The following is a 25,229-nucleotide window of genomic DNA, read 5'->3' as shown; positions in this document are numbered from 1 at the left end:
GTAATTCTTCTTACAATAATAATAGGAACCCCTCTGATCTTGAGATTAATATTAAAGAATTTATCAATTCTCAAAAAGTTTTCAACACTACGATAGAAGAAAAGTTGAATAAGATTGATGATATCTCTAGAAGAATTGATAGAATTTCCCATGATGTTGAAAATCTCGAGTAAAAATTTTCCACCTAAGGTTGATGTCAAGGAATCAATTAAAGCCTTATATGTTTTTATGGATGAAAGTAAGAAAAGAACCGCTATGCCTAGAGCTAAAAGAGAAGTTTTAAAAAGAGCGTTTTCTACCGATTGCTTTCATAATAATGATGAAGATCTTAACATGATTAATGTTTCTTCTATTGGTTCCTTGTTTAGTAATATTAAACTTGATGAAAAGAGGACTGAAGAAGAGTCAACTTTAGCTAGAGGGCGTTATCATAATTCGGAGGGTGAAAATCTTGTTGAAATTTTTGATAAAAATGGGTTTGGAGAGGTCAAAACTTTAACTAGTGATGTGCCCACTCTTTTGAATTACAAATATTTTAATTATGATACACTACAAAAAAAAAAGACACACCCGTGACATTTTGGGCCGAATGAATTTTTTTCTGTCATGCTTATGACACTTCTATGACGATAATTGTGACAAAACCAGGTATCATCATAGATGTGGTGGGCTCCTACTTCTATGACGAAAAATCATGACAGAAAATGGGCTTTTCGTCCTGGGCGGGCCGGAGACGCAACTGCATGACATTCTTTGGGCCGTCCATGACGGGAAAAACCGTGGTAGAAGCGAGTTCGAGGAAAATATCGGGGAGTTCCCGGTTACGGTGGTGGTCGGGGCCGAGCGATGCATGGAGGGATTGCGCGTTTCTCTCGGACACGTACGCGCGTGGGTGCGAGGCGTTGGGCTCTAACTGAACCCGAGCGAGGCGTTCGCCTACTGAACACGAGCGATGCACTGGCTACGCGTTACTGAACCCGAGCGAACGGTCGATCCCTGGCTATTAACTGAACCCGATTGAACGATTCCTTCGCTACTGCTACTAACTGAAGCCGATCGAACCTGTTGCCTCTTGATGAATAGTGAGCACTGTTGGGGGTTGGATGAATAGTTCCCGGTGGGGGTTGGATGAACAAGACCCCGTGGTAGTAGAGGCCGTTGCCGCTGGATAAACAGGACCCCGATCAAGCCGGTTGGAGGTGGATGAACAGGACCCCGTGGAGGGCTAGTTGAACAATAGCCGGTGGAGGGCTGGATGAACAGTAGCTCGTGAAGGGCTCGTTGAACAGTAGCCGGAGAAGGCTGGATGAACAGGAGCTCGTGGATGAACGGTAGCTGGTGGAGGCAGGAGCGAGACACCGTGGATGAACAGTCGTAGGTGGAGGCTGGAGGAGGTCGACGGTGGATGAACAGTAGCCCGTAGAGGCTGGAGCGAGGCAGTAGACTGTGGATGAACAGTAGCCCGTGGAGTCCCATTTTGCGATACGCCACACCCCTCCCAATGAACACGACCCCCGTTTCGACCGTAGGAGGTCGAAGAGAAGTCTGTTTCCTTTGTTTTACGGTACGCCACACCCCTCCCGATCAACAGGACCCCGTTTCGACCGTAGGAGGTCGAAGAGAAGTCTGTTTCCTCCATTTTCCGGTATGCCAGACCCCTCCCGGTGAACAGGATCCCGTTTCGACCGTGGGCGGTCGAACAGAAGGCCGTTTCCTCCGTTCTACGGTATGTCAGGCCTCGTTTCAGCTGTTCCGTCCAAGCCGGTTGGCTCCCGATCAACAGGACGCATTCCGTTGCCTTCCGATGAACACGACGCAGTTTCTCCGTTCCGACCCAGCCGGTTGACTGCCGATGAACAGGATGCCATCGCTGCTCTCCGTTGTCTCTCCATGTACACGAGCCATGGCCGTACGTATACGCGAGTAGGCGTTCGAGACCCCGCCCGTATGTACGTACGTGGTCGTATTATAAAAGACTCAAAATAATAAAAGACTCAAAATAATAAAAGAATCAAAGTAATAAAAGAATCAAAATGATAAAAAGACTCAAAATAATAATAATAACTGAAAGTAATAAAAGGTTTCAAAATAATAAGACTCAAAATTATAAAAGAAACAAAATGATAAAATACTGAAAACTATAAAAAGGCTCAAAGTAATAAAATGTTTCAAAATAATAAAAGACTCAAAATAATAAAAAGATTCAAAGTACTAAAAAGATTCAAAACAATAAAAGTCTCAAAATAATAACAGAATAAAAAAATCGAAATAATCAAAATAATAAAAGACACAAAGTAATAAAAATTTATAAAATAATAAAAGACTCAAAATTATAAAAGACAGAAGAAGATAAAAGAAAATAATAAAAAGGTTCAAAGTAATAAAAAGTTTCAAAATGATAAAAGACACAAAATAATAAAAGAATCAAAATAGTAAAAAGACGCAAAATTTCAGAAAGTTTCAAAATAACAAAAGAATCAAAATCATAAAAAGGTTCAAAATAAAAGGTTAAAATTATAAAAAGACTCAAAATCTTAAAAAGATTCAATGTAATTCCAATAACTACAATATTATAAAAATGTCACAAAATAATATAGTGGTGATGTGGCAACACATATCATGCTACAAGAAAACCTAATAGTGTTGGAGTTCCCTGTTATGCCACGTCACCACTATATGACACCTTGTACCAACTGCGGGTCCCACATATAAGTTGTGTACAACAATTTTTCAACGTCACCACTATGGTCTAACTGACGTCGTACTAAATATGCCAACAACACCACTATTTGAAGGCTAGCCATTTCTCTACTAGTGGTAGGAAATGAAATGACATGTATCTCGAATCTATGAATAGGGATAGGAAAGAGATGTCCTTTGGTTCATATCATAGGATTTTTTGTACTGAGTCTAGACTAATGTCTATTTTTTTATGAAACATGGAGGATAGGAAGAATTCCTAAATAGAAATAGATTTCTATTCCTATAGTTATCCTATCCTATAGAATTCCTACAAAATTCCTCCAAACCAAAGGGGCCTAAAGGGTGGTAGAAATAAATCTTTCTATACAGTTTGTTAATAATAGAAGTCGGAGAGAAAACTCTGTTTGCAAAAAATTGAATCCAGACCGCACAACTCTAGATCAAAGGTTACACAATTTTTCTATAAACAAGCCGATGTGAAGGATTATGATTGGTAATAAGGGGATGAAGGGGGCAAGGGGAGAGAATTATAGTTTGATAAATTGAGTAATCGTTTGTAGATTCTTTGTAGGTCTAGCATTATTGCTATAAAGCACATACAAATGTGTAGTAGTAACTTTTTTCTGGATTATTAAGCATTGCACCGCGTATATCTATAGAGATACTAAGCTCCCATGATTTGAAGCGTTGTGGTGCTCCAGGAGTTGTGGGGTCGGTGAGCGCCCCACTTGTAAGATTGTGTGTTGTTTGGTTATTATCTGTCCTTTCCTTTTATATTTTATTTTCCACATTTTAATTTGTAAGTGCTTAATAAAATTTGTAAACATTAAGAAAACAAAACATTTTTTAGATTCATTAATATTTATTAATTTTCAAAGTTCACAATCATTTTTAAAGTTTGTGAACGCTTGTAAAATTTGAAAAGTTGTTTAATTTGTGAATTTTTTTTAAATCCATGAATATATTTTATACTTGTGAATGTTTTCTAAAATTAATGCTTTTTAAAATTCATTGTATATTTTAAATTTCTTGAACATCTTTTAATTAAACTAACTTTTACAAATAGAAAATTATCATTGATGTTTTTTTCTTAGCTAGCATTAGGCGGGCGAAAAAACTAAGTGAGCAAGAGGACCACAGAGCCAAGCTGAGCGGGCATGAGCTTCCTTGGCTGGCATATGTGAGTGTTATAGCAATAATTTCACAGTTTTAGCGTGGAATAGGAGCTCTCAAGAGTCTCAGATGACAACCACTAACTGACACCCAGGCCGAAACATGTAAATACACCACAACCATGCACCAAACAATTTCATTCTCCTATGGGAACAAATACAGTCTCCAACGGCAATCTGACACGATATATGAACCAAAAAACAGCGTCAAAACATAATTAAATCACAAGTCAACACAGGTAAAATCCAAAGAAAACAATCAATCACAATAATTTACTAGATATAAAAGAGTTAATCCCAGAATGAAGAACCGCGTGGCAAAGCGCGCGTTAGCCTCTAGTATAGTCGATCATCTAGAAGGATATGGACAGAGGTGTAAGTGCGGCGCCTGCAGCCTGCCTGCCGTGTGTGTATTACTACCGCCTAGTAATGACCACCTAACAAATCCCAAGGGGTTGGTGCAGCCATGACTGAACCCACACACACACACACTAATAATCTGTTTGATTCATCCACATCTCCTCCTACCTCAGACACGGCTCATTATGCTTGGCCCCTTAACCACCACCTAATTGGTCTGCTAATAATTTCCCAGTGAAATTCAGCATAGTACCACTAGTACAGCAGCTTGACTTGCAGGCGCCTGCAGGTCAATGAGAAGCGCCATGCATGCAAGTCACGGGAGGCCCAGGTCTGATCCCACGGGCCAGGCCGGGCCTCGGGCAAGCGTTGACCCTCAAGTCAGTCAAGTCCGGCCCGGTGTGCTACCTGGCGGGCCTGGATCCAACTATAAAAACCACCATCACCAGACGCCGAGGCAGCAAGCTTAAGCGGCTAAGCAGCATCCAGCAGCAGGTGGCAAGCGAGCTCACTCGATCGCGCTCGCCATGGCCGCGTCCACCGCCGCCCGACGCTTCCTCCTCCTCCTCGCCGCAGTGACCGTCGTCTCCGTGGCCGCCGCGGCGCCGGCGCCGGCGCCACCCCCGCCGTTCCGGACGGTGTACGCGTTCGGGGACTCGTTCACGGACACGGGCAACACGCACTCCACCACCGGTCCTTACTCGTACGGCTACGTCTCCAACCCGCCCTACGGCGCCACCTTCTTCCACCGCTCCACCAACCGCTACTCCGACGGCCGCCTCGTCGTCGACTTCCTGGCCACCGACGCGCTCGCGCTGCCCTCCTTCCTCCCGCCCTACCTCTCCCTCGCCGGCCCCAACGCCACCTCCGCCAGCAGCAAGAGCAGCAAGTACTACGGCGCCAACTTCGCGGTGGCCGGCGCGACGGCCATCGAGCACGACTTCTTCGCCAAGAACAACCTCAGCGTCGACATCACACCGCAGTCCATCATGACGGAGCTGGGCTGGTTCGACGCGCACCTCAAGGCGCGCCAAGTCAAGAAGGAGGAGATCGGCGAGGCGCTGTACTGGGTGGGAGAGATCGGCGCCAACGACTACGCCTACAGCTTCATGGCCGCCGACTCCATCCCGCCGGAGCGCATCCGGACCATGGCCGTCGACAGGGTCACCACCTTCCTCGAGGTACGAACTAGTACCTCAATTAGTTAGCACAGGCTGCACAGCTAGTGGTTACCAGTACTAACTAACTTTCAGCCTGAATATGTAGTTAGTCGTGCTCTCATATGCTGTGTTCGTTTGCTCTCACTCTCTGGCATTACTTCACAAATGCTTATCCATCAATCTAGAGTGCAGTGAGCATGCATGTCGATGAAAGTTAAAACCAACTTTAGCTAGGGATGCTTGCCAGATCTCATAGCTAGATTCTCCTAATTTCATGACTGTTATTTAGAACTAAGTGCTCCATAAGTAGTTGGCGAAAATGAAGATGCAGTTAGTTAGCACTAGCACAGTGAGAGTGCTCTCAGAGCTCAGAAGTCAGAACTCCAGACCACTTGCACCGTCTTGTGATGTGTCCTTGCACTTGTCAGAAGGGTTGGTTTGACAGATCGGTGCATTTACTTACTTTGATTAAATTCGGTGTGGTTAATTCTTAGCTACTGGCCTGGCCTGACCTGGCCTCGAACGAATGAGGGTACATTAGTTACTTGTGGTTTCTCTACCTTTCCATGCATGGTTGTAAGTAGTGAGTGAGCTGTTCTTCTTCATGAACACTACCCAAAAGGCCAAGAGTAGATAGATCTACGGCTGCCTTTTTGCTGTCCCTGCCGACACTTACTACTGCCGCTCATCGATCCCGTCTTAAACTCCATCTTTTTACCTTTGTCCCTGGAGAATACAATGCAACTAGCTAGTGTTTCTAACTGTGTCCCTTGCAAGAAACAGCTACTGCATAAAAGAAGAGTAAATTCCACTGTGAATTGCCCCATGTGTTTCTTTCTACAGCTGAAGTTCTGGTCTGAATTTGGCTCAGTGTTGTTAAGTTATACGGTCACTGATGATAAACGATGTTAATTGGAGTAGTGTACCGTGTACTGTATAATTCTTGTCTGCCGCTTTGATGAGGCGCCGCCTGCAGCTTCCAGTACAACGAGCCAGTGCCACCCCGACCTAATTTTGATGGCCATTCACTGCACTGTCTCCATCTGCTGCCACTGCATATGCATGTACAGTACTAGTACCAGCCTCAATTTCTGCTACCTACTCACTCAAATCTAATTAAAAACAAGCTGTCCTTTGTTGAATAAAGAAACTGGTAAAGATTGATTGCAAAATAAAGGAAACTGGTGAAGATTGCAGCAATCATGCTGTTGATCATTTGCTCTTCATGCAGTCATCAACTGGAGTAGTAGTACTAAAAAGAATTTTTCCTTTCTGATCAAATTTTCGTCTCATCAATTTGGAGTGATTTCTGTGCGACTGACGGAGAGAAAAAAATGGCAGGGGCTGCTGAAGAGGGGGGCCAAGTACGTGGTGGTGCAGGGGCTGCCGCTCACCGGCTGCCTGCCGCTGGCCATGACGCTGGCGCGGCCCGAGGACCGGGACAACCTCAGCTGCGTCGCCTCCGTCAACAAGCAGAGCATGGACCACAACCACCACCTCCAGGCCGGGATCCACCGGCTCCGGCAGGCCCACCCGGGCGCCGTCGTCGCCTACGCCGACTACTACGCCGCCCACCTCGCCGTCATGCGCAGCCCCGCCAGGTACGGCTTCGCCGAGCCCTTCAAGACCTGCTGCGGCTCCGGCGGCGGCGCCTACAACTTCGAGATCTTCTCCACCTGCGGCTCGCCCGAGGTCCCCGCCGCCTGCGCCCAGCCCGCCCGCTACGTCAACTGGGACGGCGTCCACATGACTGAGGCCATGTACAAGGTCGTCGCCGGCATGTTCTTCCGCGACGCCTCCGGCGCCTTCATCCGCCCATCCTTCGCCTCCCTGCTCGCCGCCGCCAGGAAAGGCCACGGCAACTGAGCGCCAGCATCATCATCATCTTCAGCATTCAGCAGCAGTCTTGTGGCGGCTGTTGTAATTCAGTTGAACTGTGACCACCACCTTGTTCTGAATCCAGTGTGATTTGTGAGACAGATGTAGTCCACGCTATGGCCACGAACAGAGAATTTTAATAAAGAGTATCCTAGAGTTTCAGGTTAAAATGGCCAACTCATATTTCTTCCAGCAAGACAGAACGCCGTAATAATAATAATGGAATGAATGCAACTCACACGTTCTGTGAGAAAATATTTTGGTTATATTGTACACGAAAAGAAAACTCTGCTTCCATTTTTTACAACCATGCCGACTCAAGAACAACCATGACTCGTTTTGAAATGAAGACCGACCTCTCTCTACCTCTCTAACTAGAGGTCTAACCACCGCCAACGACCGACCATTTGCTTCCACAACAAACCCTTCCATGGGAGGAACAGACTGTAACCGAATTCAGACAAGGATAAAGGATATAGCAATGAACCGCAGATCTCAGCATGCCGAGAGAAGCCGCCGAGGCTCAGGACCGAGAAAATTATGACGCTCCCGCGCTGCGCCTAACCCACCACCTGGCTTCTCAGATCTCCCGTCGATTTGCCCACCTAATATACCTTGTATATACAATTCAATCATGTACAATGTTTCACGAATCTCTGGAGGACCCCTACTGATTCAAGAAATGCTTACATTAGACACAGTTGCACAGGCTACAAACTACCCAGCAGAAAAAGAAAAGAAAAGAAAAGGGAAACATCTTTACCGCTTGAATAATTAGCTACACAGCTGAAGATTGACGGGGTAAGGTTCGATGGACGAGCACAGCCTCTCCGCTGGTTGCTCTTGATGACGCGATCTCTTCTAGGCGCTTCCATGTGGCTTCTTGCTTCAGTTTGTTCTCCTTCTCTTTGGCTTTGGCTTCTTCGTATTTCCGCAGACACTCGGTGTACAGTCCAGCGTCATGATCAGAGAACAATTTGCGCACATTAAGAGTGAGGCTTTGCACAGCTGGGTTCCAGTGCCCGCTGGAATTTCTCTCCAGTGCAGGGAATATGATAGGCAATATCACCTTGCTGTTTTGTTTGATCAAACCCTCGATATGGTCATTGTTCCACAAAAACAATGATCTCTCAGCAACCTACAAGTAGCATAAGCACCATTAGCTATACAATTCACCAGTTAATGATATACTCTGGTTCTGCAACTTCGAGCATGCTAGCATGTGCATTCATGAGTGCCTTCTCCAACAACAAAGTAAAGATTCTATTCACATAATCATGAAGAATGAGAATAAAGAACCATAAGCATCAGCTTTTTAAAATTCTGACAGATTCAAGATGTACCACAAGGGCTTTTGATGGAATAAAGTGCAAGAGAAGTCCCTGAATTAGGTCATAGGCTCATAGCCCACACGAAACAGACATCTCCTAAACAGAATCTTGTCAGGTGCCCATTGTGGACAAAAGCCATAAACAGCTAATAGAATTTGCTTCTGTGACAGTCACTAACCAGAGTACTGCTCAAGCATTATTAAAACTAACCGTATAAGATTGACTTTAGCACTTTGTTCTGGTAATGTTGTCAGTCGCAGTGCTAGGACCCCGGCAGTGCTTCATAACAACTTAAACATGTACTAAGTCCCTTAACATAAGACATTTTTGTAGTTCAAATTAAACTGCCAAAACGTCTTATATTAAGGGACGGAGGGAGTAGCATTTATGTCCAAAATAAAATAAAAAACGGCTTTGCCAGTCAGAGATTGCGTGCAGCACCGCACTGTGTGTCGTTAGCACAAAATAACAGGGCGCTCTAGAAAAGGAAGCCTGAGAGTAAACGGAAAGGTATAGAATAGAGAAAACTATCACAAAAGTGCCGTTTCGAATACAAAGCAGTGAGCTGGAAATATGACATTCCGTGCAAAATAAGGTAACTTTTGCACTAATTCTAGACAGACCAGCCACCAGATAAATTGACACAATACAAATATTAGTCTGCACTACCATGCCTTGAATAGAAACCTAATAAATAAAATGAGATTTTATCCCTATTCATTTGTTACCTATCCAGGGACAAAAGGACAGATGAAAATTACACAACAGGAGAAATGGAAATGAAGCATCAAGCAACACAAATAGATGTATACTTTTAATTAAAAAAAAGGTACCGTGTGCGGTTAATATTACCTGAAAGTGAGAACTGTTCAGACAACGTGCAATCTGGCGGAAAAGAGGAACCATGCATTTCTGAAACTCTGCAGGCTGTGTAGCTTCTAGTATCTCTTCTAATTCTCCCAAAAACATCACCTCCTTGGTGCTGTTTGTGATGGGCCAATATTTCAGTAGGCCCCTGATAACTGTGTCTGAAAGTTTACAATCTTTTTCAACAAACTGGGTAATGCAGTAAGACAACTGTTGATGGTACATTGCAATGCACTTTGGCTTGTGAAGTGGAATCAAGGCCCTAATAAGGAACAATTTGTGTTCTTCCTTAAGTGGCAACGCAAACCCGTTGATGATGCTCCCTAAGATCTCCAATAGCTCTGCAATTCCATTGTGCTTTTCAGTTTCATAGATGAACTGGTAGAAGGTGTTGTTGATGGCTTTCCTAATGACTGGCCGATGAACCATGAACTTTCCATAGACACGATGGAGTATCATCTTGAGGTACTCTCTCTCCCTGGGGTCTTCGGAGTCAAAGAGATCAAGTAGCCTGAGAACAAACGAATGATCGATGTACCTTTTAGCCAGCTTGGCATCCGTCTCCGGAGACTGAATGAACCTCAAGAACAACTCATAAACAATCTGCAAGTGCGACCATGCAGGATCCATCACAGGCTCGTCCTCATCCAAATCATAGGCTGAAATGTTGTTCTCTCTGGGAGGGGTAGTCAGCGTCCTGAACAGGTTCACAGAAACCATCCTCGTGGTCTCCTGCATAACTATCTCCGGAAACTTCTGATTGGCCGAGGCGACATAGTCCACGAGCTCCAACAGAGTTTGTCGTTTTACTTCCTTCTCCTTGATGCTCTTTGTCGGGTCGCTGAAGTCAAACGTGACGCAGCACAGGTTCAGTTTCTTGACAAAGAGGTTATTCTTCTCGGCGTTGGGCACGTCCTTAAAGCCCGGCAGCAGCTCGAAGGCTGACGAATTGCCATTATTGACCCTCGGGTTGTTTCCGTTACCCGGATGCTGCTGGCCGCTTCCGTAGCTGAGCCCAGAGCTGGAGATAATTGGCGTGTGGCCGGATGCCGCCCTCTCCACGCCTCTCGGAGGGTTGGACACGGAGGCGCCTGACCGTCCGATCGGATCCTTGTCCCCGGACTTGGACGGCTTCTTAGGGAACCGCCCAAGGATCTGCTTGATCATACTACCGCCCAGATCAGTCCAAATCCCCCCGACACCGACGCTGAATTAAGCTGGCTCGTCCCCTGACTCCCGGGCAGCAGGAGCTGCCACCTCACCCTGTTGCTGATGAACAGTAAACCCTAGGTCCGTTGCCGCACCACGGTAGGGGAGGGGAGCCGAGCTGAGCTCTCACCGAGACCCACGCAGGCGTCTCCGGCGTGGCAGCGCGCCGAATCGAGCGCCCCCGACCTGCGACAACGAAATTGACAGGTGAGAAACATCAGATCACGGTAAGATCGCGCGAGGCAAGCTCTCCGCAGGATCACAGGCGCGGCTAATCAATCTACGCGAGGGCTGAAGCGAAGTAGCCCGCATCGCGGAATGGAGAACAGTCCCGGCGGCATCTAGAGTAAATCCCACCCATATAGAGGGAAAAAAATCCCGAAAACTCTGACAAATCCCCCACTACGGCGACCGAAACGAAAAAGGCGGCGGGGGCCAAATCTGCCCGCACCGCCGGCCGAGCCGGGAGCCCACGAGCGCAACAAACCACCGGCCGGACGGACACCGAGCCAGCGCACCGGATGCTTCCGAGGCCGCAGCACCCGCGCACGGCGAGGCGACACGCGCGCGCGAGAGACGGCATACGACGGCGCTGACCGCTGAGCACGTACCTGTGGTTCCGAGGAGCGGGCGGGCGGAGGGAGGGAGCCGTCAAGCGGTGCCGCGGTGGTTGGGTCCGGTCGGTGGGGCGGCGCGGCCGGTGGAGAGAAGCAGTCGCTTGAGGGAGGAGGAAGACGGGGACGGAGAGAGGGAGGGAGGACTCGGAACTTGGACCTTCGCTGGGCTACTTTTCCTCCGCAAAAGAAATGGCGGAGTTTGTTGGGGCGCGGGTGACGTGGCGTAACGCGTCGCTTTTTCCCCCTCTCTCCGACGAAAAGAAAAATAAAAAGCAAATCCGTGGGCAGGGAAGGGCAGTTGGGCCGGGTCGCTTTTCTTTCTTTCTTGTGCGATGCTAGGCTGTCTGGCCGCCTGCCTGCCCCCCTCTCTCTCTTCCTTCCGTTAAGCCGTCATGTTCTCTCCCAGGAAAAAAAAAAGGTTTAAGCCGTCATGAGATTGGCTGTGGGCTAGAGAGAAGAAGTGAATCATGAGGCCGCCGCCATGTCACGTGCTGGACGTTAATTGATGATTAATTGGTTATTAATTAACTAACGACTCCGCTGCGAACGAAGCTGCTGCTCCGCCTAATCCTCCTGTCACCATTTGCAGCGCGCGGTTTTACAGCTAATCTGGAAAGCCAACGAGGCCGGATCTGCACGTTAGCACCCAGCCATTTCTGGAATTGAACTTCTCGGTCGGGTCAATCCCCCGAGAAACAAATGCGCTAGCCATTTGAATGGAAGGTTTGAAATGCAAGGCAGAACCGTCAAGGGCCAAGGGGGGATCCACAATCTCGACGAACAAATCGGGTGGATTTGCTAAAGTGAAGCGGAGATCTTATGATGCATGTGAATATGCGAATTTCATCAAGTGAAGATGCTCCAAGGTAGTGGAGTTTATCAGAATCTATGTAGTGCGTCTCAACAGTGACTTGGTCGGGTCAATCTCAATCCCCCGAGAAACAAAATGCACTACTGTTTGAACAGAAGGTTTGAAATGCGGAACAAAACCGCCGTGCAGCTTATGGAAACTATGTGCTACTACATCGCTAGTGGTTTGCCGAGTATTGATCTCCTTGAAGGGCGGTGGTTCACAAGGATATATAGCATCCATGGATTCAGTCGGATGGTCGATTCTAAGTATCTCAAGATTTAGACAAAGATTGTCGTGTCGCGGTAGAAGGTACGCGTTAGAAAGATCACGGAGGAACCCATGGAGGAGATCCCGAACCTCGAATTGCATGATTATTCAACATTGGTAGAGGCAAAAAGTGTAGATAGCACCGTGTGTCACCGCGTGAAAACCTAAGAGCGAACCGACGAAAATGGCACGCGGGTTGACAACCGACATCGGTCCAAATTTGGTGACAGAATCAACTAATCACCTGTTCAAAATTGTTTCAAGCTCGTTTATAACCGAAGAGCAAACCGACAAAAATAACACATGCATTGACAAACGAGGTCGGCGCAAATCTTGTGACGTAATCAGCTAATGAACTGCCCAAAATTGTTTCTGCATGTTGTCTTATAACTGAAGAGCAACCCGACAAAAATGACACGTGGGTTGACAATCGACGTCGGATAGTTGATCTTGTGACAGAATCGACTAATGACCTATCCAGAATTGTCTTGGGCTGGCTTATAACCAAGAAAAGCGAACCAACAAAAATAACGCGTCAGTTGACAATTAATATATGTGCGAAGTTCATGACATAATTAACCAATGACCACCCCGAAGTTGCTTCGTATTTGCTTATCAAGATACAAACTAATACAATATTAAAGAACAAGAGATGCTTCCTCCGATCTGAACTAATTGACACAGTTAGTTCGGGTCGAAGGAAATAGGTAATATAACACATATGAAAAAGAAAAATGTTAAACGTTTGAATAAAGCGTCTATAGCTACTTCTCTCATATTTTTTGCCAGTGGCAGGCCATAGATCAGGTACGGCACAAGAGTATGCGTGAGAAAGAGAGAGTCCTTGAATAATGTGTAATCCATCGCCCTTGATAGACCCTAGGTTTGGTGGGCGATTGTTCAAAGGATTTTTTTGCCTACGCAACAAACTTCTGTCACGGATTCAAACCTATCGGCGTGTGCAACTTATAGGGGCCTCTTCGATTCGTGGAATTCTAAAAACACGGGAATAAAAAAACATATGATTGAAATGTTATGATCATTTAAATGCTATAGGATTTTGGTTTGTTTGATTGCATCGTAAGAAAGACAAATGAGTTTTCAAAGAGGTTTGAGTGGATGCTAGAAGTTCTATGGAAAGTATTACAACGAAATCCTTAGGAAAAATCCCTTTATGAATCAATCCTATGAATGAAATAACCAACATATGAAGAAAAAAAATCAATGAATTCTAATCCTCCAAAATTCCTATGAAAATCCTTTGAATAGGCAGGCTTCTTTGATTAGTTTAGTTGTGCTAGCTAGAAGACTCATTGACCCGTCTCTCTCACATGTAGCACACTACTCCTATGCTACGAATCCGACTTGAAAAGATGGACCGAATGAAGAGAAGATCATGAAAGATAAACTATATCTTGGGGCTTTGGGAAGGGTTTATGCTCTGTATGGGGATAGAGATCATAGAATTGGTTACTAAAAATTTATCTCAAGACCTAACAAGTAGAAACTATGGATTTTTAGCCTTAAAACAGTTGTAACAGCACACCTAATTCTGCGCAAGGAAAAATATGGGTAGGAACCCATATATTTGCTTCCAATGAGGCATATTTAGGTCCAATATACTAGAAGATCCATCCAACCCAAGACGGCAGCCGGAAAAGTCAACCGCATGAATGGGAAGTTTCACCACCACGCATCGTGCTACCCTAGACCACTTTCGTGCCTATTGATTTTGGCCGCCATCGTCGCCACTCACGCGGCCACCCCGTGACCCGCTGTGGCCCCAACGGGCCCCATCGACCACGCCATTGGCTAGCCGATTTTGGCTGCCGTCGGTCAGGCATGGTCGCCGTCGAGCTCAAATAGGAGCCGATGCACACTTGGCTGGCAATAACTGACGCGCCGCGCTTGGGCGAGGTCCCATGGTCGAACTTGGTCGCCGCACCAGCTCTTGACACCGCCCCTCAACCTCCGCCGACCTCTGCCGATTGGAAGCAATCTCGGTACCTGTGAGGTATTCAAGGATTTCCCTAAAGGATTTTTTTTATTCATTCTGCGATTGAATATGATGTGGTTGTGGTATGTTGCATACTATAATAGTTGAAATGGGTAATTTTACATTGAATTTTAGTTTGCCATGAACATGAAACCAACAACCACAGATCTACTCGATATATATAGGCCAAAGGATGCAAGCATCGTGTGTCAAATGGTTACACTTTTAGTTAGTGGAGTTATGCGTTTTGTTTTGAAAAGCATTTGTTGGAACATCAACAATGCCATATAAACATGTGCATTTGTCTCGTCGAGCTTCTAAGAAGCATGATCCTAAAAACCCAAGCCTAAAGCCACCCCAACCTAAGATAACCAAACAATGCAACTTTCATATTTTAAAATTTTATTTGAATTATTTTAGGAGCATATAAACGCATTATTACAGACACATTTTTATAACCAGCTTAGTTTTTTAGAAAATTTTATAACCAGCTTAGTTTAGAGGTATTTTGTGCTTGTAGACGGGCCAACCATCGGGCTTCAGGCTTGGGCCGGGCTGCACAGGCCCAAGTTTAATGCCATCATTATCATTGTGCTCTTTCATTGTACTCCCTCTGACTCACTGTAATCAGGGCTCTGCGGACCCACAAGGTCAGCTATCTGCAACACCTGCCCCGGACGTAATCCACCCGCGGGCCCACGCGTTTTCGGTGCCGCCGTGGGGCCCGCACTAGCCCGTCCCATTCCCACCCGAACCCGCGGCGTAGACACTTCCAGACCCGGTCCAGGTCGCACGCAACGGCCGGAAGCCCCTCGCCCATCCCCACACAGCGCGCGGACGCGCCGCGCACCCCGAACTCGCTCCGCCCGCCCACGGACAGCTGCGCCCCACCTCCACGCGGGCCCCACACGTCACGCAGAGCACCGCGGCCCAAGGCGGGTGACCACGCAGGGCGGCCGCTACCGGCCAAAACCGGCCACCTGGTTCGGCGCATTAAGCTTTGTCGGTTCCAGCAAATGGCACGGCACCCGCCTCGCTGACGCGCGGGCCACGGGGCCGCCCGGTCCCACGCGTCATGGGCGGAGCGGGCCGGTTTCCGTTGGCGGTGGATGGGCGCGGGGTCGGCGTGGGCCGCGCTGTTAGGGGGAGGGAGGGGTAGCCGTGTAATTAGCGACGCTCCCACACCGGTAACGGACGGCGGCTTTTGCTTTTTTTTTTGAGGGTAGGACGGCGGCTTTTGCTTAGGCGGGCGGCAGCGAGGGGGGAGGAAGCGAAGCGAGGCTGCTGCTCTGGCCTGCCCACCGCCCTCTCCGTTCCGTCCCCCTCCCACCCCTCGGCTTTCAGGCGAGACGGCCGGAGCGAGCTAGCGGGCGCGTGGGAGTGCGGCCTGCTGCTGCTGGTGGTTGCGGAGGAGGCGGGAGGGAGCTCGCGGCCGCGGCCGGCGTGCAGGTAAGCGGACAGCTCGGCCTCGGCCCCTCCTCCTCTTCCTGGTTGGTTCGTTCGCTCCCCTTCCTCGGCGTCGGTATCGCTGGGGCCGCGGTTTTCTAGCGGCTGCTCTGCTCGGGGCCCGCGGGGTCGACGGGGAGGAGCGGGGATTCGTCGCCCAGGCGAGGGGCTCGTCCTGTTCTATTTCCGAAAAGGGGAAATAATCACTGGGGTGGGCGCCGCCCGCTCGCGATTCATCGCGGGCCGTTCGGCTCAATCCGCGACGATTTTGGGATGATTTTGGGCGGCCTGTGCGAAGAGGGAGACGCTCATAGTTCGCGCGGTGCGACTGATGTTTCCGTTTCGATCGGCTGGTTGTTTGTTCCTTCCTAAATTAGTACTACTACTTCTGCTTATGTTAGCTGCTGGATGTGAAGTGCGTGTGGTTGGTGCCGCGCATTCATCAGTAGTAGTATGCATTTTTTGGCCAATTAGAGCGTGTGGTGACTGGTGCAGTGAGGGTAGCTTATGTGTAAGGTTTCCATTTGTGTGCTATTTCATTTTCAACCCCTTGTCGTTTTCGCCGCATCGAATGGTGCATGTGGAAATTGGATTTGGAGGAATTGGGGATGTGAGGGATTGTAGATTGGGTTCCTAGACCAAGCCTGGAACTGGAAGCGCCTGAGTATACCCACTTTTTGTTTGTTTTTTTTGCACAGAACATAATTGAACTCTATATTTTGTACGTGCTGGCTGGTTGTTCCTTAAATCAGTTCTAGTAGTACTACTGCGTGTTTAAGCTGCTGGATTTTAAATGTGTGTCATTGGTATTGTGCATTCATCAGTAGTAGTAGGTGTTTTCGGCAATAACTGAACTCTAGATTTTGTACGCATTGGATGCTTCGTTAGAAATGTAATTTTTTGTGTGTGTAATGAAATGGCTTGTGCCCCAAACTTTTTATATAGGCTAACTCTTTTGTTTTGTGCATTTGGTACATGCATTGAAGTGGCCAGGAGACAGTATGAGGCATTGGCTTTGTTGCAATGGCCAGAGCGGTGACGACGACGACAGACATGAGGTGGAACATTCCAAAGCTCAGGGGAATAAGATAGACGGTTCGTTCATGTACTTGTGTGTTTAAACATTATTTGGTTCACTCTGCATTATGGATGCAAACTGAATAACAATTGTATCCCTGTGGATTTAGATGTGGATTTGAATGCTAGTTAGGACTTAGCACATACTCAGACCAGGTGTATGTGCCATCAAAGATTAGGTAGAAATGTACTTCAAGCTGTGCCCATGGACGGTTGTGCAAACCATTCTTAGATTCTTTTGAAGGGCGGGCCCTGATTCGTGAAATGTTCTTGCTACGTGTCTAACAACGCTATGTGTCTAACAGCATAATAAGCTCAATTTTGGAGTATTTTGGAACTGCTCGAATAGCGGTAACCATCTTGTGTAAGCACAACGGTTCTCAGGAAGAAGAATCGACATACCCAAAAATGTATAACATATAAAAAAGAGAATAAAGCTAGATATGGTTAAAACCTGAAAGTAAATACTTGCGAAGAAAGTGCGGAAGGCAAAGACAATAGTTGAAAATGGAAATAAAAATAGAAGAAAGAAAAGAATAGGGCCCAACCGGGTTTGAACCGGTGACCTATTAATCTGCAGTCAATTGCTCTACCACTGAGCTATGGACCCATTTCTGTCCTTACATTTGACCCTAAATAAATAATTTCACAAGCAAATAGATAGACGGTGCGTTCATATCCTTGCGTTCAAATATTAATTGGTTCACTGAATGCAAATTGAATATCAATTTGTATCCTTGCAGATTTAGATATGGATTAGAGCGCTAGTTAGGAACTTACACATACTCATATCAGCTGTATATGCCATCATAAATTAGGTACACATACTTCAACCAGTGCTCATGGATTGCCAGTTCCAGCTTTTATGTAAGATGCTATTTTTGAGTTATGCCATTCTTAGATTCTTTTGAAGGGACCTAATTGGAGAAATGTCCTTATACGTGTCTAAAAATGCGTATATCAGTCTATCACGCTCCACAGAATATCCAATACATAATTGTCTTAATTTGAAGTAATCGAGAACTATTTCAATAGCGGTAACCATCTAATGTAAGCATAACAGTTCTCACAAAGAAGAATCGACATGACAAAAAAATGCATAACGGATGAAAAGGGAACTATGTGAATAGCAGTGTCCATCTACTGTAAGCATAACAGTCTCACAAAGAAGAATCGACATGACAAAAAATGCAAAACGGATGAAAAGGGAAGTAATTGAGAATTATTTGATTAGCGGTGACCATCTAATGTAAGCATAGCAGTTCTCACAAAGAAGAATCGACATGACAAAAAATGCATAACGGATGAAAAGGGAATAAAGCTAGATATGGTTAAAACTTGAAAGTGAATAGCTGTGACGCAAGTGTGGAAGGCCAAGACCGTAGTTGACAAAGAAATAAAATTACAAAAAGAAAACAATAGGGCCCAACCGGGTTCGAACCGGTGACCTATTGATCTGCAGTCAATTGCTCTAACAACAGCAAAAGCAGTGGGTCCATAGCGCAGTGGTAGAGCTACCACTGCGTTATGGACCTGCTGCTGTGGTTGTTGTTGGTCATACATATATGTGGAACCATCTATGAGCTGTGTGTATCAATATTGGCTGCTAATGGCCTCTTGTCATATCCGAGTCCCTTGTTGTGTATTTCACTCATATGCCTTATAATGTATTCTGTTGCAATCTGTTTGGGAAAACGGTTTCAAATATATATGTTATTGCTCGTTGCATCTTTTTTCCTTTTGCTGACTTGATTTTTATGCCGAGTCCTTAGTGATTGCATTTTTATGTTTTTCATCAGGCAAGCTAAAATCTTCGAAACCTGCTGACCAACCTCAGCCAGATATTTCCCCTCCTACAATTGATGTCCCAGAACTGTCATTTGAGGACTTGAAAGAAAAGACTGACAATTTTGGATCGAGTTCCCTGATTGGTGAAGGTTCATATGGACGAGTATATCATGCTACCATGGATGATGGCAGGCAAGCGGCTATTAAGAAATTTGATGCATCTGAAAATGAGCCCAACGATGAATTCTTGAAACAGGTGAACATGTGTTGCCTATTTAGTTTATTTAATCTTAACTTTCTGACTGTTATACCTCGTGCATTGATGATAGTACCAAAGGAATTAAGCTCTATAGTTTTATTTTTATAACTCCAGGTCTCACTTGTATCAAGGCTAAAACATGAAAATCTTGTGGAGATGCTGGGCTACTATGTGGAGGGCAACTATCGTATACTGGCATATGAATTTGCAACAATGGGTTCTCTTCACGATGTTCTGCATGGTAAGACTTGAGAACCTAGTGTCTTTAACATGTGGCATAATCATGAAACTATTCTTAAGGGTAACAAGTTCAGTTATGATGGACCTGCATCTATTTCTCTATAAACAGGAAGAAAAGGAGTTCAAGGTGCGCAGCCTGGCCCTGTGCTTGACTGGATGCAGAGAGTCAAAATTGCTATCGAGGCGGCAAAAGGTATAGAGTACCTACATGAGAAGGTTCAGCCTTCAATCATCCATCGGGACATCAGATCAAGCAATGTGCTTCTGTTTGAGGACTTCAAGGCGAAAATTGCGGACTTCAACCTCTTAAATCAAGCTCCTGATATGGCAGCACGTCTCCATTCGACTCGTGTATTAGGGACATTTGGATATCATGCTCCAGAGTAATTGTCTAATTCATACTAATACATTTTTGCATGTTGTTCAATACCTTGCATTAACATAACTCAACTACAGTTGTTCCAGCTCACAGTCTTGAAAAAAGTTAGATATAATAGAATTGTATTGCAAAAGCAAGTATTCCTATGGTTTTAGTTCATAATGATGTCAATGTGGTAGGGCCCATCTTTAAATGACAGCTGCTTCGAAAGGTTTAATATGCTGTTTGAATGAACTAACTTTTAGATTGTCCTCATCACCACGTGGCTTGCTATCGTACGCGTTTTATGTTCAGCCGGTTGATTCCTATTGACTTCAACCCACTTTTTGTGTATGAATGTCCGACTGACGGTTTTCGTAAGTTGTAACTGCTTAAGTAGCCAGCATAAACCACATTTGTGGTGCTCCTGATATAGCAATAGATTCATGGGGTTGACATTCAATAGACATGACCGGAACAAGCTTAAGTGCCATGACCTGCATACTATCATAGCCAAGTAACCCTGCCGTGGATGTGGTGGCGCATCATGGCAGGGAAGCATTCATGTTTCATGCACCCAACAAATAAACACTGCAGCATAGTTCTGGGAACCTGCTGACCAAATGTAGTGGATTAAAGAACTTCCTGATTTGAACCCCATGATGTACACCTGTATCAGTAGAGTGGATGCCCAAACCGCTGCACCCAACCATTCTTTGTGGCAAATGTTGGAATTGAAAGTAGTAGTGTATGCCGTAGTCACCGGGAATATGGTGCACAGCATGGCACGTATCCTCTAGAATCTATCTTAAAACCGTTATTGTGCTGCAACTTGGGGTGATGAATCTGATTACCATGATATGTGCAAGTAAACTGATGCTCGCTATTTTTGTCCATTGTTTACTCGCGTAATACTTTACAATTTGCACATCTAGTACATTTTTCTCTTCTTCACAAAATACATGAAAACTACTTGTATGACTTTTGAGCATTCAATTTCGTACTAACACTTGGTCTTTAGAACCAACCGTTGGACTTGAGAACCTCCACATAATTGCATATCCAAAAAGAACACTAGTAAATCTGGCTCTAATGTGTCGAGTGAGTAGGATATGTGGAGTTGTAGACTGATAATCATGTTTTACATTGATAACCATTAGCCCCAACTGTCATATTTTCGTGTGAGACTAATATCGTTTGATATAATATTTAATTGTCTCAACATGTAAAATGTATTCGCCATTATATGGTCGTTTGGATATCAACTTATGAACTTCCAACTATACGGTGGTTGGCTTCTGCTGATACTTAGGCATGCAGCCTTTCTCTGCTAACTAATGTTCCTATATAGCGGCACTGATATTGCGTATTTGGGCTAAAAACGACAACACACTTAATTTAGGATAAATATATGTCATACTAAGGAAAATGGCTGACTTTTGGAGATTGTATTTCTGTCTTTGGGCATCGCCTAGCACGCTGTCGGGCATCTGCTTTCCCAGTTCGCACACGACAAAATATGGCTTGTCAGCATGTAGTGTGCATTTTTGGACATTCTGCAGAACATCATTAATTTGCCAAATAGGTGTGTGCGTCATCTAAGCGACCTAAAACCTTGTGGTGGACTACATAAGCCTAGTTAAGCGGTAGCCTTTTATTCCAGGCCTAGTTTATCCTATATTTCCAGGATATTTGTCTCAATCCACAAAGCTAACATTTCTGGCAACAATTTGATATTTGCTTTATTTGCAGTCCAAACGTGCTGACATTTGCTTTCCGATGCCTACAAAAAACAATATGTTTACTGATTGATTTTGTTGGCACTTCTGACTGGAAGGAAACCGGTCAAACAAGAAACACGACGAACTGCAATTTTTGTGTTTTGCCTGGACGATGTTGGTTTATCTGTTCATAATCCTTATATTCTCAGTATTACCTTGCGCAAACTAATCGTGAAGTTACCAAGGACTGGCCCTAAGAAATATTCTAGTGAGATCAATAACTTATATGGCAGCCACTATATCTTTATCTAGTCAGATTAACATTGTAACAAAAGGCGTACTATTATTCTTGGCATGTGTTGCGGAAATGTTTGTAGCCCTGCTTTTCATGCATTTCGTCTCTAACTTTGATGCTCATGTTTGTTGCAGATATGCTATGACTGGCCAGCTGACACAGAAGAGTGACGTCTACAGCTTTGGCGTGGTTCTTCTTGAACTTCTGACTGGAAGGAAACCGGTTGATCACACAATGCCTCGGGGGCAGCAAAGTTTAGTCACTTGGGTATGTTATTTTGTTAGCATGCTTTTACTGTGTTTGCTTATTTCCCTGTTACTTTAGTGAATTTCCCCTTGTCTACATATCAAGTGCGTAAAACTGAAGCTGTAAAAGTTATAAAGAAAATACTGGGAAAAGAGAGGCTTTTAAGAGCAAGCAGCTTGTTGCAAGTTCAGAATTGTAAAATCCTAACAGTACAGTAACTATCTGACTGGAATACTGGATACCTGCATTTGCACACTGATTTATGTTTTCTAAAAGTTAGCTTGGCTATAAGTCATTCGGGATGTGAATTTACTCTCTCAGCAGTGTACTTGAACAGTAACAGCTCAGTCCAGCTGAGTTACTTGAACCAGTTCGTGTCTGAAGTCTGAACACCAGACCTAACATGAAATTGGATGATAGCACACATTTTCTGTCTAGAATTTTGGATTTTTCTAAGTCTGAATACCAGACCTAGCAGGAAATTGGGTGATAACCACCTACACGCACTTTCTGTCTAGAATTTTGGATTTTTCTTATGGCTATTATTTGCTGGTTCCAGTTGGTAAGTAGTGAGCACTTGGTACTGATCGACAGCAATCTGGTTGTGCAATGTTTCTCTCCAGGCTACTCCAAGATTGAGTGAAGATAAGGTGAAGCAATGCGTAGATCCTCGGTTGAAGGGAGAATATCCTCCAAAGGGAGTTGCTAAGGTATATCTATCTCATCCACTCTGTTTGTATGGTATTTTCCATTGTTCCGCAATTATTTTGTCACGGTGAACAATGGGGTCACTTACTTATGTTTACCCATTGCATTCTCAACCTGCAGCTTGGTGCGGTGGCAGCTCTGTGCGTGCAGTATGAAGCAGAGTTCAGGCCCAACATGAGCATCGTCGTCAAGGCGCTCTCGCCTCTGCTACAACAAAGAGCAGCAGCGCCGGCAGCCTCTGAGCTGGCCCCGGCACCCGGGGCTTAGGAGGTGTTGGATCATGAGACTTCCCAGCGCTTACTAGCCCGAAATGGCACACCTGGTGTGATTTGCAAGCGGTTTGTAGATTTGTTTTGCGGGATTCTTCGGTCGGATACAGAATATTTTCTCTGCCAGTCTGTTGCCACCCTAGGGACTTCTCTGCTGTTTGAGATTTGTGCAGTGCATTTGTCTGTTATAGGTGGTTAGTGGTTATCTGTTCTCTTTTTACTGGAAGTGCATATCGGAAGTGTTGAAAACTCGAGACATCGTTTGGAACTAGATTAAGTGCAACATGCTCAGAGCTTCTATATTTGTGCTTCGTGTGGTCACCCATGATAGTTTCCTTTGTGAAGAAATATAAAAGCGTTTAGATCACTATACGGAGGGAGTAGAATCTTGACGAAGAATCTCAGCAATGCATATTTTTCACATCTAATCCCTGAGATGGAAAGCATGAGGAAATTCAGAACTGTACGTCCAAACATTTATAGCATTTGAGTGGGGAACAATATTTTTGATTCGGAAAAATAGGAGGTGAAACTCGACAAAAGGAAGGGTGACATGGCATATAGCTCGTGAGTACAGAATAAAAATCGGGAGCACCTACTCATCAGGTGTCTGAAAAAAAGTTTGCATCTTTCGTTCCCCGTCCTTCCGATCCAAATCTAATGGTTCATATCCTCTCTTCCTCCTCAAGCGTTCCCTGTTCATATTCTTTCTCGTGTAGCTGCTCTCTGACCCAGCCTTCACCACCTGCCATCGCTGCCTTGCCACCCCAACCTCCCCCCCACCTCATGCCGGCCGCCGCCCTGGACATTCCTCTACTCCTCCTCCCAACCCTCGCACGCTTACCCATCAAGTTTCTTCCTTGCCAACCCTTGGGACGCCGCAACGCTGCTGCTTGCAACATTGTCCTTGCCTCCATCGAGGTCTTGGCTCGGCCTCTGTGTGGCCGATGTTCGTCGCTGCCGCTCCTCACTTCATCCCCACCTTCGGCCTCATCCAAAACGGAAATTGACTGATGCAGGGAAAAAAATTCGGACACCTGACAATTAGCAAAACTGAAAAAAATAGTTGGTGGATACCAACTATTTAGAAATATGATATGCAATGTTCAATTGTTTCATGCCCCTTAGACCTCCAAGCTCCCTAGAAAGAAACAGGAGCGACAAGTGATTTGGCGTTCTCTCGCGACGTGGACCTGACTGGTGGACCCTGATAGTCAGTCGTCTCATGAAGCGATGGTACCACACTTGGTCCAACTCCATCTACTGCGTGTCAGTGGTCTCCGTTTTCATTGTCTTCGTGTCCCTCGGACCTAGTGATTGGTTCCCGGAGAGCAAGAAGATGTTGGGTGGGCGGCACAAGGACATGGTGTCTCTCCAGGGTCCAGGCCCTCTCCCAGGGCAGGTGGAGCGAGAAGCTTCTTAAGTACTCCCTCCGTTCCTAAATATAAGTCTTTGTAGAGATTTCACTATGGACTACGTACAAAGCAAAATAGATGAATCTACACTCTAAAATGCATCTACATACATCTGTATGTGATTCATAGTGGAATCTCTTCAAAGACTTATATTTAGGAACGAAGGGAGTATGTGAGAATCAAAAAATGACATGGCTACGAGTTGCGATAAGGAGGATGTGGTGGCCGTAGGTGGCTCACCAGCCGGGATGAGGAACAACGGTGGCCGCTACCATGTGAAAGGTGGGGGAGAATAAAGAAGAGATAATGTTGCTACTGTGAGGAAGGAATGTCCCACGATTCAAGCAGGGATTTTTTGGATGAGAAGGGGCCCAAATTAATTAAACACGGGAAAAATTCAAATAATTTGACCAATCAAAAGCTGATGCGGCGTTGCCCAATCAGCAGTTGACATGATGAAAACCCGTCAATGCGGTCAAAACCAAGCAGAGGGTTGATCCCTGAACCAATTGGCAAGTGTAGGGTGTCTGATAACCAGTTTTTAAGTTGAGGGTTGAATCCTAAACCGAGTGGCAACTTGAGGGTTATAATGTGGACCTTTCTCTTTGATTTATCACTATCGTGATACTGGTTCATATATGCATTAAAAAAAAGAATTCTCAGTTTGTTGATAACACTCTGCAACAGATAGTGAGTAATTATTCCCAGCTTGTTGTTCACTCAAAGCAACGATAACAATACACGACGGGCTTCTGGTAGGAGTGCAACATAATTAAGCACATAAGAAAACTCAAGCAAGAACTTGAATGCATGATGGCCGAGGCTGCAAGGCACAAAGCTCGGCAGTACAGAAATCAAATCAAATCAAGGCAGAAACCAGAAGGCAGCCCTCCATCCATGAGATCAAATGTGATGTAATGTGATCGATAGTGTGTATGTAGCTTGGGAGGAGCCTGTATGTTGCCCCTACCTAGGAGTCGCTAGGAATGTGTTG

General features: G+C 45.5%; 3 protein-coding genes and 1 non-coding gene across 7 annotated transcripts; 2 read left to right on the top strand and 2 right to left on the bottom strand.

The window, feature by feature from the left end:
• The first annotated feature begins 4,683 nt into the window (after window positions 1-4,683).
• LOC123123765 (GDSL esterase/lipase At3g48460) lies at window positions 4,684-7,443 on the top strand. The gene is made up of 2 exons (XM_044544369.1): window positions 4,684-5,416; window positions 6,737-7,443. Exons 1-2 carry the CDS (start codon window positions 4,763-4,765, stop codon window positions 7,259-7,261), a joined length of 1,179 nt encoding a protein of 392 aa, XP_044400304.1. The 5' UTR covers window positions 4,684-4,762; the 3' UTR covers window positions 7,262-7,443.
• A 41-nt stretch (window positions 7,444-7,484) lies between these two features.
• LOC123123764 (serine/threonine protein phosphatase 2A 57 kDa regulatory subunit B' theta isoform) lies at window positions 7,485-11,517 on the bottom strand. 3 transcript variants are annotated; one of them, XM_044544367.1, is made up of 4 exons: window positions 11,292-11,517; window positions 9,457-10,866; window positions 8,037-8,411; window positions 7,485-7,943 (listed from the first exon to the last, which is right to left on the bottom strand). In XM_044544367.1, the coding sequence occupies exons 2-3, from the start codon at window positions 10,636-10,638 to the stop codon at window positions 8,052-8,054; spliced, it is 1,542 nt and encodes a 513-aa protein (XP_044400302.1). In that variant the 5' UTR covers window positions 10,639-10,866; window positions 11,292-11,517; the 3' UTR covers window positions 7,485-7,943; window positions 8,037-8,051. The 3 variants fall into 3 exon arrangements, with proteins under 3 accessions (XP_044400302.1, XP_044400303.1, XP_044400301.1); XM_044544368.1 differs by having other exon boundaries at window positions 7,485-7,940; XM_044544366.1 differs by having other exon boundaries at window positions 7,485-8,411.
• A 4,055-nt stretch (window positions 11,518-15,572) lies between these two features.
• LOC123123763 (PTI1-like tyrosine-protein kinase 1) lies at window positions 15,573-23,122 on the top strand. 2 transcript variants are annotated; one of them, XM_044544364.1, is made up of 8 exons: window positions 15,573-15,862; window positions 16,846-16,954; window positions 18,736-18,980; window positions 19,098-19,224; window positions 19,333-19,606; window positions 21,732-21,864; window positions 22,467-22,553; window positions 22,672-23,122. In XM_044544364.1, exons 2-8 carry the CDS (start codon window positions 16,861-16,863, stop codon window positions 22,816-22,818), a joined length of 1,107 nt encoding a protein of 368 aa, XP_044400299.1. In that variant the 5' UTR covers window positions 15,573-15,862; window positions 16,846-16,860; the 3' UTR covers window positions 22,819-23,122. The 2 variants fall into 2 exon arrangements, with proteins under 2 accessions (XP_044400299.1, XP_044400300.1); XM_044544365.1 differs by having other exon boundaries at window positions 15,601-15,862; window positions 16,853-16,954.
• Window positions 17,475-17,546, bottom strand: TRNAC-GCA (transfer RNA cysteine (anticodon GCA)). The gene has a single exon. It is a non-coding gene; the product is annotated as a tRNA-Cys (tRNA).
• Window positions 23,123-25,229: the final 2,107 nt, after the last annotated feature.

This window comes from Triticum aestivum, chromosome 5D (assembly GCF_018294505.1).
Source record: "Triticum aestivum cultivar Chinese Spring chromosome 5D, IWGSC CS RefSeq v2.1, whole genome shotgun sequence".
In the NCBI taxonomy this organism is placed as follows: domain Eukaryota; kingdom Viridiplantae; phylum Streptophyta; class Magnoliopsida; order Poales; family Poaceae; genus Triticum; species Triticum aestivum.
This window is presented reverse-complemented; position numbering and strand designations above follow the sequence as displayed.

Coding starts and splice junctions, on each gene's coding strand:
- LOC123123763 (XM_044544364.1), top strand. CDS start 16,861: ATGAGGCATTGGCTTTGTTGCAATGGCCAGAGCGGTGACGACGACGAC. Junction 19,225..19,332: donor TCTTCACGATGTTCTGCATG/GTAAGACTTGAG, acceptor CTCTATAAACAG/GAAGAAAAGGAGTTCAAGGT. Junction 19,607..21,731: donor TTTGGATATCATGCTCCAGA/GTAATTGTCTAA, acceptor TGTTTGTTGCAG/ATATGCTATGACTGGCCAGC.
- LOC123123765 (XM_044544369.1), top strand. CDS start 4,763: ATGGCCGCGTCCACCGCCGCCCGACGCTTCCTCCTCCTCCTCGCCGCA. Junction 5,417..6,736: donor GGGTCACCACCTTCCTCGAG/GTACGAACTAGT, acceptor AAAAAATGGCAG/GGGCTGCTGAAGAGGGGGGC.
- LOC123123764 (XM_044544366.1), bottom strand. CDS start 10,638: ATGATCAAGCAGATCCTTGGGCGGTTCCCTAAGAAGCCGTCCAAGTCC. Junction 8,412..9,456: donor TGAACAGTTCTCACTTTCAG/GTAATATTAACC, acceptor TGCTACTTGTAG/GTTGCTGAGAGATCATTGTT.